The sequence below is a fragment of the Rhodamnia argentea genome, chromosome 8 (assembly GCF_020921035.1).
Source record: "Rhodamnia argentea isolate NSW1041297 chromosome 8, ASM2092103v1, whole genome shotgun sequence".
NCBI lineage: Eukaryota > Viridiplantae > Streptophyta > Magnoliopsida > Myrtales > Myrtaceae > Rhodamnia > Rhodamnia argentea.
The window spans coordinates 8,086,434-8,099,566 of record NC_063157.1 but is presented as its reverse complement, the minus strand read 5'-3'; the positions used below and the strand labels follow the sequence as shown (position 1 = coordinate 8,099,566).

At 40.6% G+C, this 13,133-nt stretch overlaps 2 protein-coding genes across 3 annotated transcripts; both read left to right on the top strand.

The window, feature by feature from the left end:
- The first annotated feature begins 2,072 nt into the window (after positions 1-2,072).
- Positions 2,073-3,223, top strand: LOC115736778. 2 transcript variants are annotated; one of them, XM_048284629.1, is made up of 2 exons: positions 2,073-2,715; positions 2,865-3,223. In XM_048284629.1, exons 1-2 carry the CDS (start codon positions 2,386-2,388, stop codon positions 3,027-3,029), a joined length of 495 nt encoding a protein of 164 aa, XP_048140586.1. In that variant the 5' UTR covers positions 2,073-2,385; the 3' UTR covers positions 3,030-3,223. The 2 variants fall into 2 exon arrangements, with proteins under 2 accessions (XP_048140586.1, XP_030524490.1); XM_030668630.2 differs by having other exon boundaries at positions 2,790-3,223.
- A 7,202-nt stretch (positions 3,224-10,425) lies between these two features.
- LOC115736696 (E3 ubiquitin-protein ligase RDUF1-like) lies at positions 10,426-11,828 on the top strand. Its single transcript, XM_030668525.2, has one exon. It carries the CDS (start codon positions 10,556-10,558, stop codon positions 11,663-11,665), a length of 1,110 nt encoding a protein of 369 aa, XP_030524385.2. The 5' UTR covers positions 10,426-10,555; the 3' UTR covers positions 11,666-11,828.
- The last annotated feature ends 1,305 nt before the right edge of the window (positions 11,829-13,133 follow it).

Here is a 13,133-nt window from a genome sequence, read left to right as displayed (position 1 = left end):
TATTTTGAGAGAAAAAGTCATCAAAAATCCTAAACTATATGCTGTGTGACATATTTATCTCAAATTTTTTTTGTTATCAAAAACCCCAAACATATACTCATGTGACACATTTACCCTATGACACAAAAAACTTCAAACTTATACTTTTGTGACAAATTTGCCCTAAAATATTTTTCTTGTGACACCAAAAATCATAAGCTTGTATCCGTGTGAGACATTTAATGACACCAAAAATCTCAAACTTGTACTTTTGTGATAAATTTATCCTAAAATATATTTTTTGCGACACCAAAAATTCTAATATTGTATCCATGTGACATATAATAAATGTGTCACACGGATTCAAGCTATGTGTCACACAGATACAAGCTTACGATTTTTGGTGTCGCGAGAAAAATTTTGGGGTAAATATGTCACACGGATACAAGTTTGGATTTTTTTATGTAACATGGGTACAAGTTTGGAGTTTTTTGTGATACAAAAAAATTGGGTCAAATGTATCATAGTGGGCATAGTTTAGGATTTTTTGTGGCTTTAACCCTTTAAAAATACTTAAAATTTATTGAGATTTGTGATTGATATCTTAAAATAAGAATTTCGATATCATCATTCTATATTATATTGGGAAAATGACATAATTACAATGAAGTGTACGGTACCTATAAGTAAGATATAAACATAGAAAAACTTCTTCCGTCTCAAATTCAAGCACATCACAAAACAATTGAAAATTAGTCGTTTGCTAGAAAATGATTTTCATGGAAAATATTTTTCCTTCATAAAAAAGTAGAGAGAGAAGAGGAGTTAGATTAGGTTTTTTTTTTTTTTTTTTGTCCAAAGAGTTAGATTAGGTTAGACAAAATGAAAAGTGAGCAAAAGTTGTATTGAATTAAGAGACAAATCTAAGTTATAGCTTAATTAGATGGATTTGGTACGTTTACAAGCAACTTCAAGTCTTTAAAGATGCGTTTGGTCATCCAGATATCTAGTCAAGATACGATTGGATATAATAAGAAATCCAATTATTCCGTCATATCCTATCTACTGTTTGACATAATGTCGGATAAGTAGCGGCAAAGCACACCTGAGTTCGATTTTGTTTCTTTGAAACATCATAATGCTTTAGAAATTATTCAGTGATGAAATTTGACGAGTGATTTATTATTGAGCAGAGATTTGTATCATCTAAATGCGGGCATGACATTGATGGAGCGGACCCGATAGAATTAGGGGTTTTGATTTGCGATCGAATCCTTTGAATATGACCTGCGGACTTTACTTGTTGTCTTGATAAGTGAGTAAACAAGTGTTGAACAATAGAATTATTCATCCTCTTTTCATAAGTTGAAGATGCATTCATGCAAGTTGTCCAAAAGAGCTACCTCGAAAGTCGATGATCAATCTCGAGTTTTTCATAACGCATCGAGACCCCTTTCGAATGTTAGAAATATTCAAGCGATTTAAAAAACGAGGAATGTTATCTTATATCACGCCAAATTTTCGTTAAAGAACGAGGTCGTGGAGATACTTGGCTTTATCGCCGGAGAGCCCAACTTGACGCTATCGGAGAAGTGGCCTTGCGCGGAAGAGAAGCGGTTGTTGTGGAAAACATTTGGTTATTCTCGCATAAGCTTTCTTAAGAAATCTTATTCGGGTCTATTTCATCCCATTCTCTAAGATATTTTTTATCCTATCTATATTCCATTCATCCTATCATATACATCTACCAAATACAAGATAGGATAAAACATATTTTATTATGATTTTTATCATGACGATGAAATGCACCATAAAGAATCTTGACTCAAAATGTTGGTGTTTGGTAACACAACGACAATATCATGGGCCTTAGAAGCAAAATCTTGCTTTGCAAATGCTCGAGGCTCGAGACAAATCACCCTCACTTGAAGTTTTAACATTTTCGGACAGCTACTTTACGGGTTTTGATGATTTTTTTTCCTTCTATTCTTGCCGTCTCAAAGAGTATCCTGATTTTACCCTCACTTTTATCCTTTGTCGCACCAGAGAGGAGAGTGTTGCAAAGTCCCAAGCCGATCCTCTACGATGAAAAGAAGACAACTCGGTCGTGGCTAGGAAGCATCGCGGAGGAGGTAGAGGGACGCCGGCGGAGCTTCGCCGAGGGGCGGGGGGGACACCGGCGAGGCTGCCCTAGGATAGATACACGTGTGAAGGCGTGTCTGAAACCGCCGGCACTGGGCTCGTCCTCGTACAGCCTCTCTCAGAAAGCCCACGCTTCAACTTTGGACCGCAACACGAAGCTCTTGGAGGGCCCTAATACACAAACCGACGTCGCATCTCGACTTCTGCGACCTTTGTGCTTTTGTGCGTCCCGATAAGAAAGTTGCAGAGATCAGCAGATGTGCCATGGCCACGTCTCTCTTTCCATCTTCTTCCTCACCCCACCTCTGCATATTCAAGCTGAAACCCTTCGCTCCTCTCAAAAGCGCCGCTCTCTCTTGGCCCGCGGCCTCTTCACTCTCCACATCTTCCCAAAGGACCGTCAGAGGCGGCTCATCCATTAAAGCGCCGGAGAGAAACCCCAGGGCCGGAAGCTGGAGGCTCCGTGCCGCTGCTGAAGATGCGCTGGAGAGTTCGCAGCAGATAGTGTCGTCCGGCGGCGACGACGGCGTGTCGAACGTCGTCTCGGTCCTGCTCTTCGTCGCCTTCCTTGGTCTCTCCATCCTCACAATTGGGGTAATGCTAATACAGGCTTTCAGGCCAATGCTTCATTTTCCATGTTCTGGTCTTGTTGAGTCGTGCGCGTGCAGGAACTGGCTCAAGTCGAGATTTTTCTGATGTGGGTGTTGTTGAATTGGGGGCGTTTGGTTCGATTCTTGGAATAGGTGGTCTACATAGCGGTGACGGACTTTCTGCAGAAGAGGGAGAGGGAGAAGTTCGAGAAGGAAGAGGGGGGGAAGAAGAAGAAAGGCGGGAAGAAGGGGAGGGTCAGGGCGAGGCCCGGTCCGAGAGGGTTCGGCCAAAGGATCGATGAGGATGGGGATGATTGACGATTCGATGAAGAGGGTTGCGCTTGTTTAGCAGCTCTCGGGTGTATCACTGCCATTACTTCTGTGATTTGCTTGTGTTGCGAGATGTTGAGCTTCTCTCTGTCATCCATCCTTCTTCGCAGACTTCTACTGGATGTGAATTGGATCGTCTTCGGTTAGACCCGTTGGAGCTGGAGTCGGATTTGGGTCAAATCATAAATTCATTTAATCCATGCAAATTTAGTTTTCTGTTCTGATCCGATTTATATTTTTAAAACACTTTCATATTTAATTCAATTTAGAAAAATTAATATTCAAATTGAGGTGAGAGTGCGGATCGAGAAAGTACGAGATCATACCAGAGTAGGAGAGAATAAAAAGAGAGTTACAGATGTAGATTGAGTCTAAATAAGTTATAAAGTCATTTATGATCTGTTTAACACTCATATCATGTTTAAATTCATTTATAATTCATTTATTGAATATAATTAATTTATATAATAATTCGATCCACTATATATGAATTAAAAAATGTGTTTGCGATCATTTGGACAGGTCTATCTTTAATTGAGAGGCTACCCACAATGAAGCTCCTTCTTTGGTAGGTGAATGAATCCCAAGTTCAGAGATAATGTCAAACATAAAATCATCTGACCGTAGGATTGAAATAAAGGTCCTCTGATATCAAAATGTGAAAAACAGTTGGATCGTTCCACTGCACTATAGTTTGCCCTATCAGTACGTTAGTACCTCCTAAGTTTTAAAGCCGCCTTCCTTCTACAAATGGTGTAATGAAAGAGTAGTTTTTGCATGCATTCGATTAATGTGAGATCTGCAAAAAAAACTCAACGGGCCATGTGGGTCCATGTAAATCTCAATTGAATCTATGGATCCATTTCTTCGAAAAAAAAACTGTTTTCAAGTAAATATTTTTTTGACTTTTCGGTATTTGAATGACGGAAAAGTAATCAATTTTTGGGACAACGTTTTTCATGGAGGTAAAACAATAAACTTAAATCGGCGGAAAACGACTCCCCCTTCCGATGAGAAGGAAATTACTTTCCCTAAATCACCCAACAAATGAAGACCGACAGTTTTATTCGAAAATGATTTTTCATGGAAAATAAATTTTCAGTGAAACAAAGGTGCATTTATTTGAATGAAAGAATTTTTTAGGGATAGTTTGCTAGATTTTCACGTATTTACTTTGCTGAAAATGATCATTTAGCGAAAATCATTTAGGGGTGTTAAAAGTTAGAAAAATGAGTTCTTTCATTTGGAAAGCGGAAATATTTTAATTTTAGAGAATGTTTTTCTGTGTCACGATATTTTTTTTTTAAATTAATACACTTCTTAGGCTGATTTGCATTTGACTTGCATGAGCCTTTGAGGAGGGAGTGACAAGGGACGTGCAGTTGGCACCAGAGAAAGTTCTGGAGGAGGTAGCTGTAAACCTTTTTAAAAATTATGTGTTTTGAATAATTTTATTTTTGGATGGTATAAGAAAGGAATAAGTACATCGAGAGTGTCATAATTTTTATACGGTTCACTTGAGTACTATAACATTTTTTTTTTTACTCGCTTGAGTGTCATAAATTTGAAAAATCGATCACCTAAGTACCAACGACAATTTGCCTCTCTGAAAATCTTACGCGAACTCCTAAAAAGCTAACGTGACGCTGCCACAATAATTTTTTAAAAATATTTTAATGTAAGCATGGTTTTATTTATAATTTTTCTATTTATTTTTTCATTTTTCCTTTTCTTTTGGTTTTCTCCTCCCTTGGCCGGCAAGGGTCACCGGCGACCTTAGCCGGTGATGGTTGGCCAAGAAGGAAAAAGCCAAAAATCAAATGAAAAATAAATTAAAAATAAGAAAAAAATTCTTAGAAAATATTAAAAAATAATTAAAAATTCATGTCACTAAAAAGTAAATAAAATAATAATAAAAAGTTCACGCGAGATTATTTTTAGAAAATGGCACTCAAGTGATCGATTTTCCTTCGATATGGCTCTCAAGTGAATGGAAAAAAAAAAGTTATATAACTTAAGTGAACGCCGTACAAAAGTTATAACATTTTTAGTAAACTTATCCCATTCAAGAAAGGTAGGACCGCATATCTTGAATTTTTACAATTTTTTCACAAGTTCCAAATTGTACTTGCTTATAAAATTTAGAGATGATATGTGTATTGGGAGTCTTAAAATTTGTCACAAAAGTACAATTGAGTCCTAAAATTTCAAAGAGTGCAATCAAATCTTAAAATTTATCTAATTAGTTCAATCAAATTCTTCTGTTAACTACGTCCAACTAAGCTAATGAAAAATGCTAATGCATTTTATTTTACTACTTTCTTATGACATGTGGCGACGAAGTGGCACCCTCCAAGCGCTACGTTAAAAAAAAAATCCTAAAAAGTTAAAAGGACATATGAGATAAGTTAGATATCATTTCAAAGTAGAAAAACGGACTTTCAATTTTTTGTTTCATATGTGAAAAATTTTATCTTGACTGTATCAAATGAAATATTAGGCACGTCAATTAGACGTAAAAACAAATACGTATGGCCTATGGGTAGCTTGTAGAGAAAAGATTCAGGTGCAATCACTTTAATTTTGATTCTCTTACTTGGTCAAATTTATTAATGGCAATTGGAAAGCAACTTCCTATTAAGTAGCACAACTTCATAGCTTCATCTGTGCTTCGCCGCAAAACTATAATCCTACATTATAAATGATAAACGAATGACATTTATTCCTCATTGGAAAATAAATTAAAATATCTTAGAAACCTTACGTTGGCCATGTTGTCGTCGCATTGTCGAAAAGGGTATATATTCAAGCAGTGAGCATCGAATGAATATGTGCCAAAATTTGTATCGTGAATTTAACGGCTCTTCGGTCTTCGTGTCAAAGAAGATAGTTCCTACTCTTTTCTCTTTGAGTCCAATTAGTTGGTGTAAAAGGCCTTTCCTCATTTCTTGATCAGAGCTCCAGCGTCCCAGGGCGTCGTGCATCATTAATTACAAGCTCCGATTTAATCTTGTATTATAGATAATAGAAGGCATATGTGCAAGCTTAGTGGACTAAAAACAAACAGCGGCCATACAACCACAAGTGCATGCATAAAGAAAATGGCAGGCACGCCTAATGGATATGGCCTTAGTAGGTTCACTAATCTGTATAACATGCACGTGAACAGCACACACAAATCACACAGGCAATAACGTCGGATACTATAATAGATAACCCGTTAATTATATATTATTTTCTTTACACGAACAAATACGAAAATACATTGGGAGGATTACTCGAGAAAATGTCTACTCCGGAATACCATCCACTATCATTGTCGCCATGCTCCGATTCCATCGTTCATGTCCACTACTTCTCAAATGAGAATCCTATCCGAACAAAAGTTAAATCAACGGGAGTGAGCCGAAACTCAACAAGTATAATATCTAACCAAACGACTAGGCAGTCCTTTCATTCATTCAATCAAGCATATCTTAATAGGCATCCCAACAACTGACATCAAACAAAAGGGCAACACAAAATATACGCGTGGAGGTTTCATAAAACACAAAAAGGGACATGACGAATCGCCTGAGTTTATTCAACCTCTCTTTCATGCCTCAAGGCCGAACACCCTGATAATCTTGAGTTCCATCTACGAAAAATTGGTGTCTCATTAGGCAATTGGGTTAACGAAGCAATTACATAGCCTCACGTTTGTTTTCCTTTCCTAATAGCCCTTTAATCAAGACTCTTAGGCTCCGTTTATTTAGCGAAATATGAATGATTCGAAAAATATTTTTTTAAAAAAATAACTGTATGTATCGCTTAACCAAATGTTTAAATGTTTAGACACAAATTATTGTCGGTAATGACAATATTTTTCATTAACTAATTATTTAAATACTTAGACACAAATTGTTATAGGCAACAATAATATTTTTCATTGACTAATTATTTCAAGCGATATATATGATTATTTTTTAAAAATATATTTTAAAATAATTTATTTTTCGTGAAATAATCAAAACCTTAAAGAGGTAAAACGACGTCGTTGCATTTACCTCCAACAAGATCACCATGGAGAGGCGCTTCTCATCATTTGTCTTTTCGGGGGAGGTCATAAAGCGGAAAAGGAAGTGGCGGTAGGGTCGTCTTTTTGCGCGTGAGAGTCCGGCCATGAACTCGTGTTCTCCACCAAGCATGGCTAAGGAGCAGTAAGATCTAAGGGCGGCGAACGAGCGACCATCGAAGACTTTGTAAAGGATCCAAAGCAAAAATGGAGATCGTCGTGTGGTGGCACCGTGCCGATGGCGGCCGATCCGATCTATCGTGGTGAACCAGTTGTCGTACTAGGCTGTTGCAAGGAAGAGAGGATACGGAATATAAACCCATGGTGCTGCTCGTTGATTGTCGGGGAAAAGTACAAAAAAAAAAAAGTTCTAAACGTATCGTATTTGCGCCTATTCAATCCTAAGACTTTTAATTGTACTAATTGAGTCCAAACATTTTTTGCGATCCGCCAATATAATCCGTACAACCAATTTTGGCCGAAAAATAGCTCACATGGACGGCGGTCGTCGAGAAAAGGTTTAAAACTCAATTGGTACAATCGAAAGGTTAATAACTCAACTGAAACAAGTGCATTAAGTTTAAACTGTTTGGACTCTGTTTTATTCTACGCTTTGCATAGTATGGTTTGAACTTAGGATAAAATGCACTAGCTATCGTAGAGCGCTAAAACTTTTTAAAAAAACTTACAAATTAAGCCTTAAAACGCGTCGAAATGGTGCAATCAAGTCCTTTAATTAATTTCGTCATATTTGACTACATGGCATTTCTCTCTCTGCGTGGCATTGAAGTTGACTAAAGCATGAAGCACTGGACCAAAAGGTCGATTTGGTCAAAATCCTTAATTAATACCTCAAATCCTATTTAAACTAGATTATTAGAAAATAAACTTAAAAAAAATAAAACGATCGATGCTTTGCAGGCCCTTTACTGATGGGGGGCGACCAAACCTTCATTGCCCCACTTGTGAGAGCCTAGCTTCTTCTTCTTTTTTCCTAATTTGTTCTTTTAAAAAAATTAGCATTTTTATTTTTTGGATCGATTTAATTAAGATTTGTGGTAAAAATTTTGGATTTTGATTTGAAACAACAGTGTTTCAGTCTTATACTTCATGCTTTAGTCAAAGTCAACGCTAGGAGAGAAAATAAAAAAGAAATCCTGCCAAGCATTTTTTTTAACCAAATTGGACAGAATTAACATAAAGACTTAATTTCATTAATTCAATAAGTTTTAGGACCTAATTGTACTTATTAAAAATTTTAGGACTCAATCGCATATTCGCGATAAATTTCACCACTTATTGTGTACTTATCCTTTTAAAACTAATAGATAATACAATATGCAAAATGCCGGTGTCTTTTTTTTTAAACCTTAAGGTTGCGTCTGGTCATCCGGATTTCCAATCGGGATAGGACTGGATAGAATAGGAAAAGAAATCTAAGGATTTTTACCATATCCAATTCTTGTTTGGCGAACTGCGATATAAAGTGAGATAAGTAAAGGCAAAATGCAGTTGGCATTGACTTTAATTTGTTGAAACATCAGAATGCTTTAGAAATTTTTCAATGATGAGCTCTAAAAAGTGAGTTATTATTAAATAGACATTTGTGCCATATATATATATATATATATATATATATATATATATTCAGGCACGACATCAATCGAGTAGACCCAGTAAAACTAAGTCAAATCTTTTGAAAATGGCCTGCCGACCTTGCTCGTTGTCTTGTCGAGTGAGTAAACAAGTGCTGAAAAATGAAATTATTCAACTTCTTTTCACAAGTTGAAGATGCACCAATGCAAGTCGTCCAAGAAAGCCATCTTAAAAGTCGATGATCAACATCGAACTCTTCATAACATGTCGAGACCCCTTTCAAATGCTGGAAAGGTTCAAATAATTAAAGAACGAGAGATACAATCTCATATCATGCCAAACTATCGATTAAAGAATGAGGTCGTGGTAATACCCCATTTTGCTACCGGAGACCCCAACATGGCACCGCCGGAAGGCAATCACACTTAACCGTTGTTGTCGCAGGAGAGGCGGTCCAATGCGAAGAAAAGGCAATGGTTGTAAAAAAAAAAAAATGGTTCGCCTTGTGTTTGTTATTTTGAAAATTTTATCGGGATCTATCCCACAAACTCCCCCAAGATATTTTTATCATGGTTATATTCTCATATATCCCTTTTTATTCTATCATGGACATCTACCAAACATAGGATATGATAAAACACATATTATCCTAATTTTTATCAACCAAATACAACCTAGTTGAATTGAGTTGACCTAGTTTAGAAATCATTGGGCCGAATTGAGCTCGAGCTTGCCAAATTAAGCTCAAATTGAGCATCAACCCTTAGGATATGAGCTTGAGTAGTTACCGTGTTGACTTAATTTCACTCGATTATGTGCAATAAGTGTTGTTTTTTCGCTTGTTCTACGCTATTTTCAGGGAAGCATACTAATTTCTTTTATTTCTTATTTTTCGATGATAATGCCATGTTATCCAATTAAAAGAGTGCATGGCAACATATGACCCCGTAACTTGATTGCACATTTATAACAAATTCTAAGAAAATACCATTCGTTGTCATTGAAGTTAAGTGAGATTTGCAATTGACCACCAAAGTTTTAATTCGGCCATTCGATACATTAAGCTTTTTGTCATTTTGGAGCAATTAATACATTTTGATCGAAAGTCTCACCAATTTGTTGACAAAGTGCATATATGTGACGGATACTTGGGCCACTTTTTCAGACATCATTTGATTATCATGTGATTATCGCGTCGGTATTTTATCTAGAAAATATGATGGATTGCGCTCCGCATCATCATTCGATGATTGGGAAATCGAATCCTATAACTCGACTGTAAATTTCAACAGAGATTTGTATGACTAGGTAAAATTACCCGAATGAGTCAGCAAGATTTAATTAATGTGAACCGATTTGAAAAGTAAGGTGTCTTCTTCAGCAGAGCCGGAATTTGGACGGACTATGGAGCTTCGTAAGAGGAATCTTCCTCCTGCGCGTGCCCCGCGCGTGCGGCGTGTGAGTCTGACTGCTATTTTGAATTTCAAACTCGGCGTCTTTAGATAGTCGAGTCAACGTACTCCTCTCTTTCCCCACCTACGCGCTCTGGGATTTTTCATTTCGCAGAAGGAAAAAAATAAAAAATAAAAAGCACTGACTGCGTTCAACATACCGGTCCACCCGCTAACGCCGTTACTCCACCCTTCAACGAAGAACCGCCACGTGGCCACAGATAGCACAAGCCGTCATTCGCCGTTTATCCTCCCCCTTAAAAGGCCCCCCTCCGTCTTCCTCTCTCATAGTCATAATTCTTCCAAAGTCATTCCACTTTCTCTCTACGGCCATCCCTCCCTCACTCCCTCCGGCTCCCTCCCTCCTTCCCTCCACCACCGGATCTGCAACAAACCTAATCAGGCGGACGACCATGCCAGTCTCGACGGCGACGTATTGGTGCTACAGCTGCGTCCGCCTCGTCACCGCCCTGCCTCGCGTCGGCGACGGCGGTGGGCCTGTCTCCTGCCCCTACTGCGACGGCGGGTTCATCGAAGAATTGGAAGCGGGGGCGGCGTTGCCGGGCCGTCATTCGTCCGTCAATCCCCGCCGCCGATTAGATTCTCTGTCCGAAGACGATCCTCATCCGGATCGCGACGTTAGCGTCAGGCCTCGCCGGCGGAGGGCCAACGGCGGCGGCGACCGGTCGCCGTTCAACCCCGTCATCGTCCTGCGCGGGACCGCCAGCCCCGATGCCGAGACTAGCGCCTTCGAGCTCTATTACGACGACGGGGCCGGATCAGGCCTCCGGCCGCTGCCGGCGACGATGTCGGAGTTCCTAATGGGCTCGGGGTTTGACCGGCTGCTTGAGCAGCTTGCGCAGCTGGAGCTGGCCGGGATCGGGCTCGGTCGGTCGGAGAACCCGCCCGCGTCCAAGGCCGCAGTGGAGTCTATGCCGACGGTCGAGATCGGCGCCGGCCACGTGGTCGCCGAGCTGCACTGCGCCGTCTGCAAGGACGCGTTCGAGCTCGGGGCGGAGGCGAGGGAGATGCCGTGCAAGCACATGTACCACGCCGACTGCATCTTGCCGTGGCTCGCGGTGCGGAACTCGTGCCCAGTGTGCCGCCACGAGTTGCCGCCGGCGCCGGAAGACTCCTCGGCTGCGGACCAGGAGGCGGTGGGGATGACGATATGGAGGCTCCCGGGAGGGGGATTCGCGGTGGGGAGCTTCAGGAGAGGCGGCGGAGCAGACAGGGAGAGGGAATTGGAACTGCCCGCGGTTTTCACGGAAATGGACGGCGGGTTCGAGAACGGAGCTCCGAGGAGCATGTACTGGGGGCTGAGGAGGAGTAGGAACAGAGAGAGAGGCGGGCTCGGGAGGTTAGTGAGGAATATCATTAATCTCTTCGGGAGATCAAGAAACAATTACCCGGAGCGCGATTCCGGGTTGATGAGGAGGACTCGGAGCGTTTCGAGCTCGCGTTCGGTGATCGGGAGGTTCGTCAGACGGCGGAGCAGAAGATCTTGGGTCATGGAGGATTAGAATTTGATGTCGGAACGAATTACTTTTTTGTTTTTTCCTCTCTTTTTAATGGGTTTTAAGTCGTGATGAGTGGCAGATAATTTAATTCATTTGTAGATGAAGCAGATTCAAAAAACGTAATTGTATATATGGAATAGAATGAGATGCAAACCTTTTTCAGGAGTGATTTCGGAACGCAGACGGTGTTCGCTGCGTCGCCGTCGGTGCGCCACTAATAGGCGAGGATGAAACTGATGTATCTTGAAGATTTTACTTGGATCGGTCTCTTGCAGTGTAAAGTTCACTTTTTGTTTAGCCCCCTCAATTGACGTTCGAAAGATGGGTTCATTCTGGAAATTTGGGTACGCGTTCATTGGAGCAACAATGGAGTTAATCACTGTTCTCGCGAAGTGCAGAGAGAGAGCGAGAGAGAGAGAGAGAGAGGGGGGGAGAGGGTGATGAATCCGAGGTAGACTGTGCCAGAAGGGAAAAAAGCTGAAGGGATTGGTCAAAAGGCAATGTGAAAAAGGCGTAGATGGAGAAGGAAGTTGCTGACTGCTTTCAACTTTCAACTGCACTAAATCCAAGAGGATCTGTTCCTCGATGATTTGGAGCGTTAAAAGCGCAAATCGCGACCTTACACGAGAATATTTTGAAATATTCTAACTCGTAATGCCTCTCAAACCTCACCCACCACACGACCCCACGGCCCTGCCGCCTGCAGCTCCGAGCCGGCCGCGGTGGCGCCCTCAACCCAGAGGTCACACCTGCGGAGCCGCGACCTAGGATCGGAAAGTCGCAGACACCATGGATGACCCCACCGAGGTGGCCCAAGAGTTCGGTCTTCACTGTCGTGTCCTGGAGACAAGTTGCGAAGCTGGAGGACAAAAACAACCTTAGTTGTTTCCAAGTGGATGCGCGGTGGGTGAGAAATGAAGAAACTTTCGACGTGGGACTGGGTCGTGGATGACGTGCGTACGAAGATGACAACCCATGTCCCCCGTTCAACGACTCGTGAGTTGCACTTTTCCCTTTCCTTTCCCCCTCTCAAATTGGAGCCATTCTTGTGCCAGCTAACGCATTGCCTGCGCGTAAGTAGCAATTATTCCCCAGTCTCGTTTATCACGAGGTTATCCGATTGGGAGTTTTAATTCAAAGTTATGGTTCCATGTATTTGAATTTTGGGGAATGAAAAAAAGAAGAAGATAAATAATACATCGAGGTCATAGAACAATTTGCAAGTGCCACGGGAAAACACCGGTCTCTTTGAATAATGCAATCCATAAAAGACGCAGAATATTCTACTTGTTACAATATTTTTCGTGAAAACCACGTCCTTCATCCACTGACTTAACCTTACGAATGCAGTTATGTTAATGGTTGTGGCTATAGCACAACATAGAAGAGAATTTGGGAAAAGTACATTAGAAGTGTCATAACTTTTGTACGACGTTCACTTGAATGCCATAACTTTCAAAACGTTCACTTA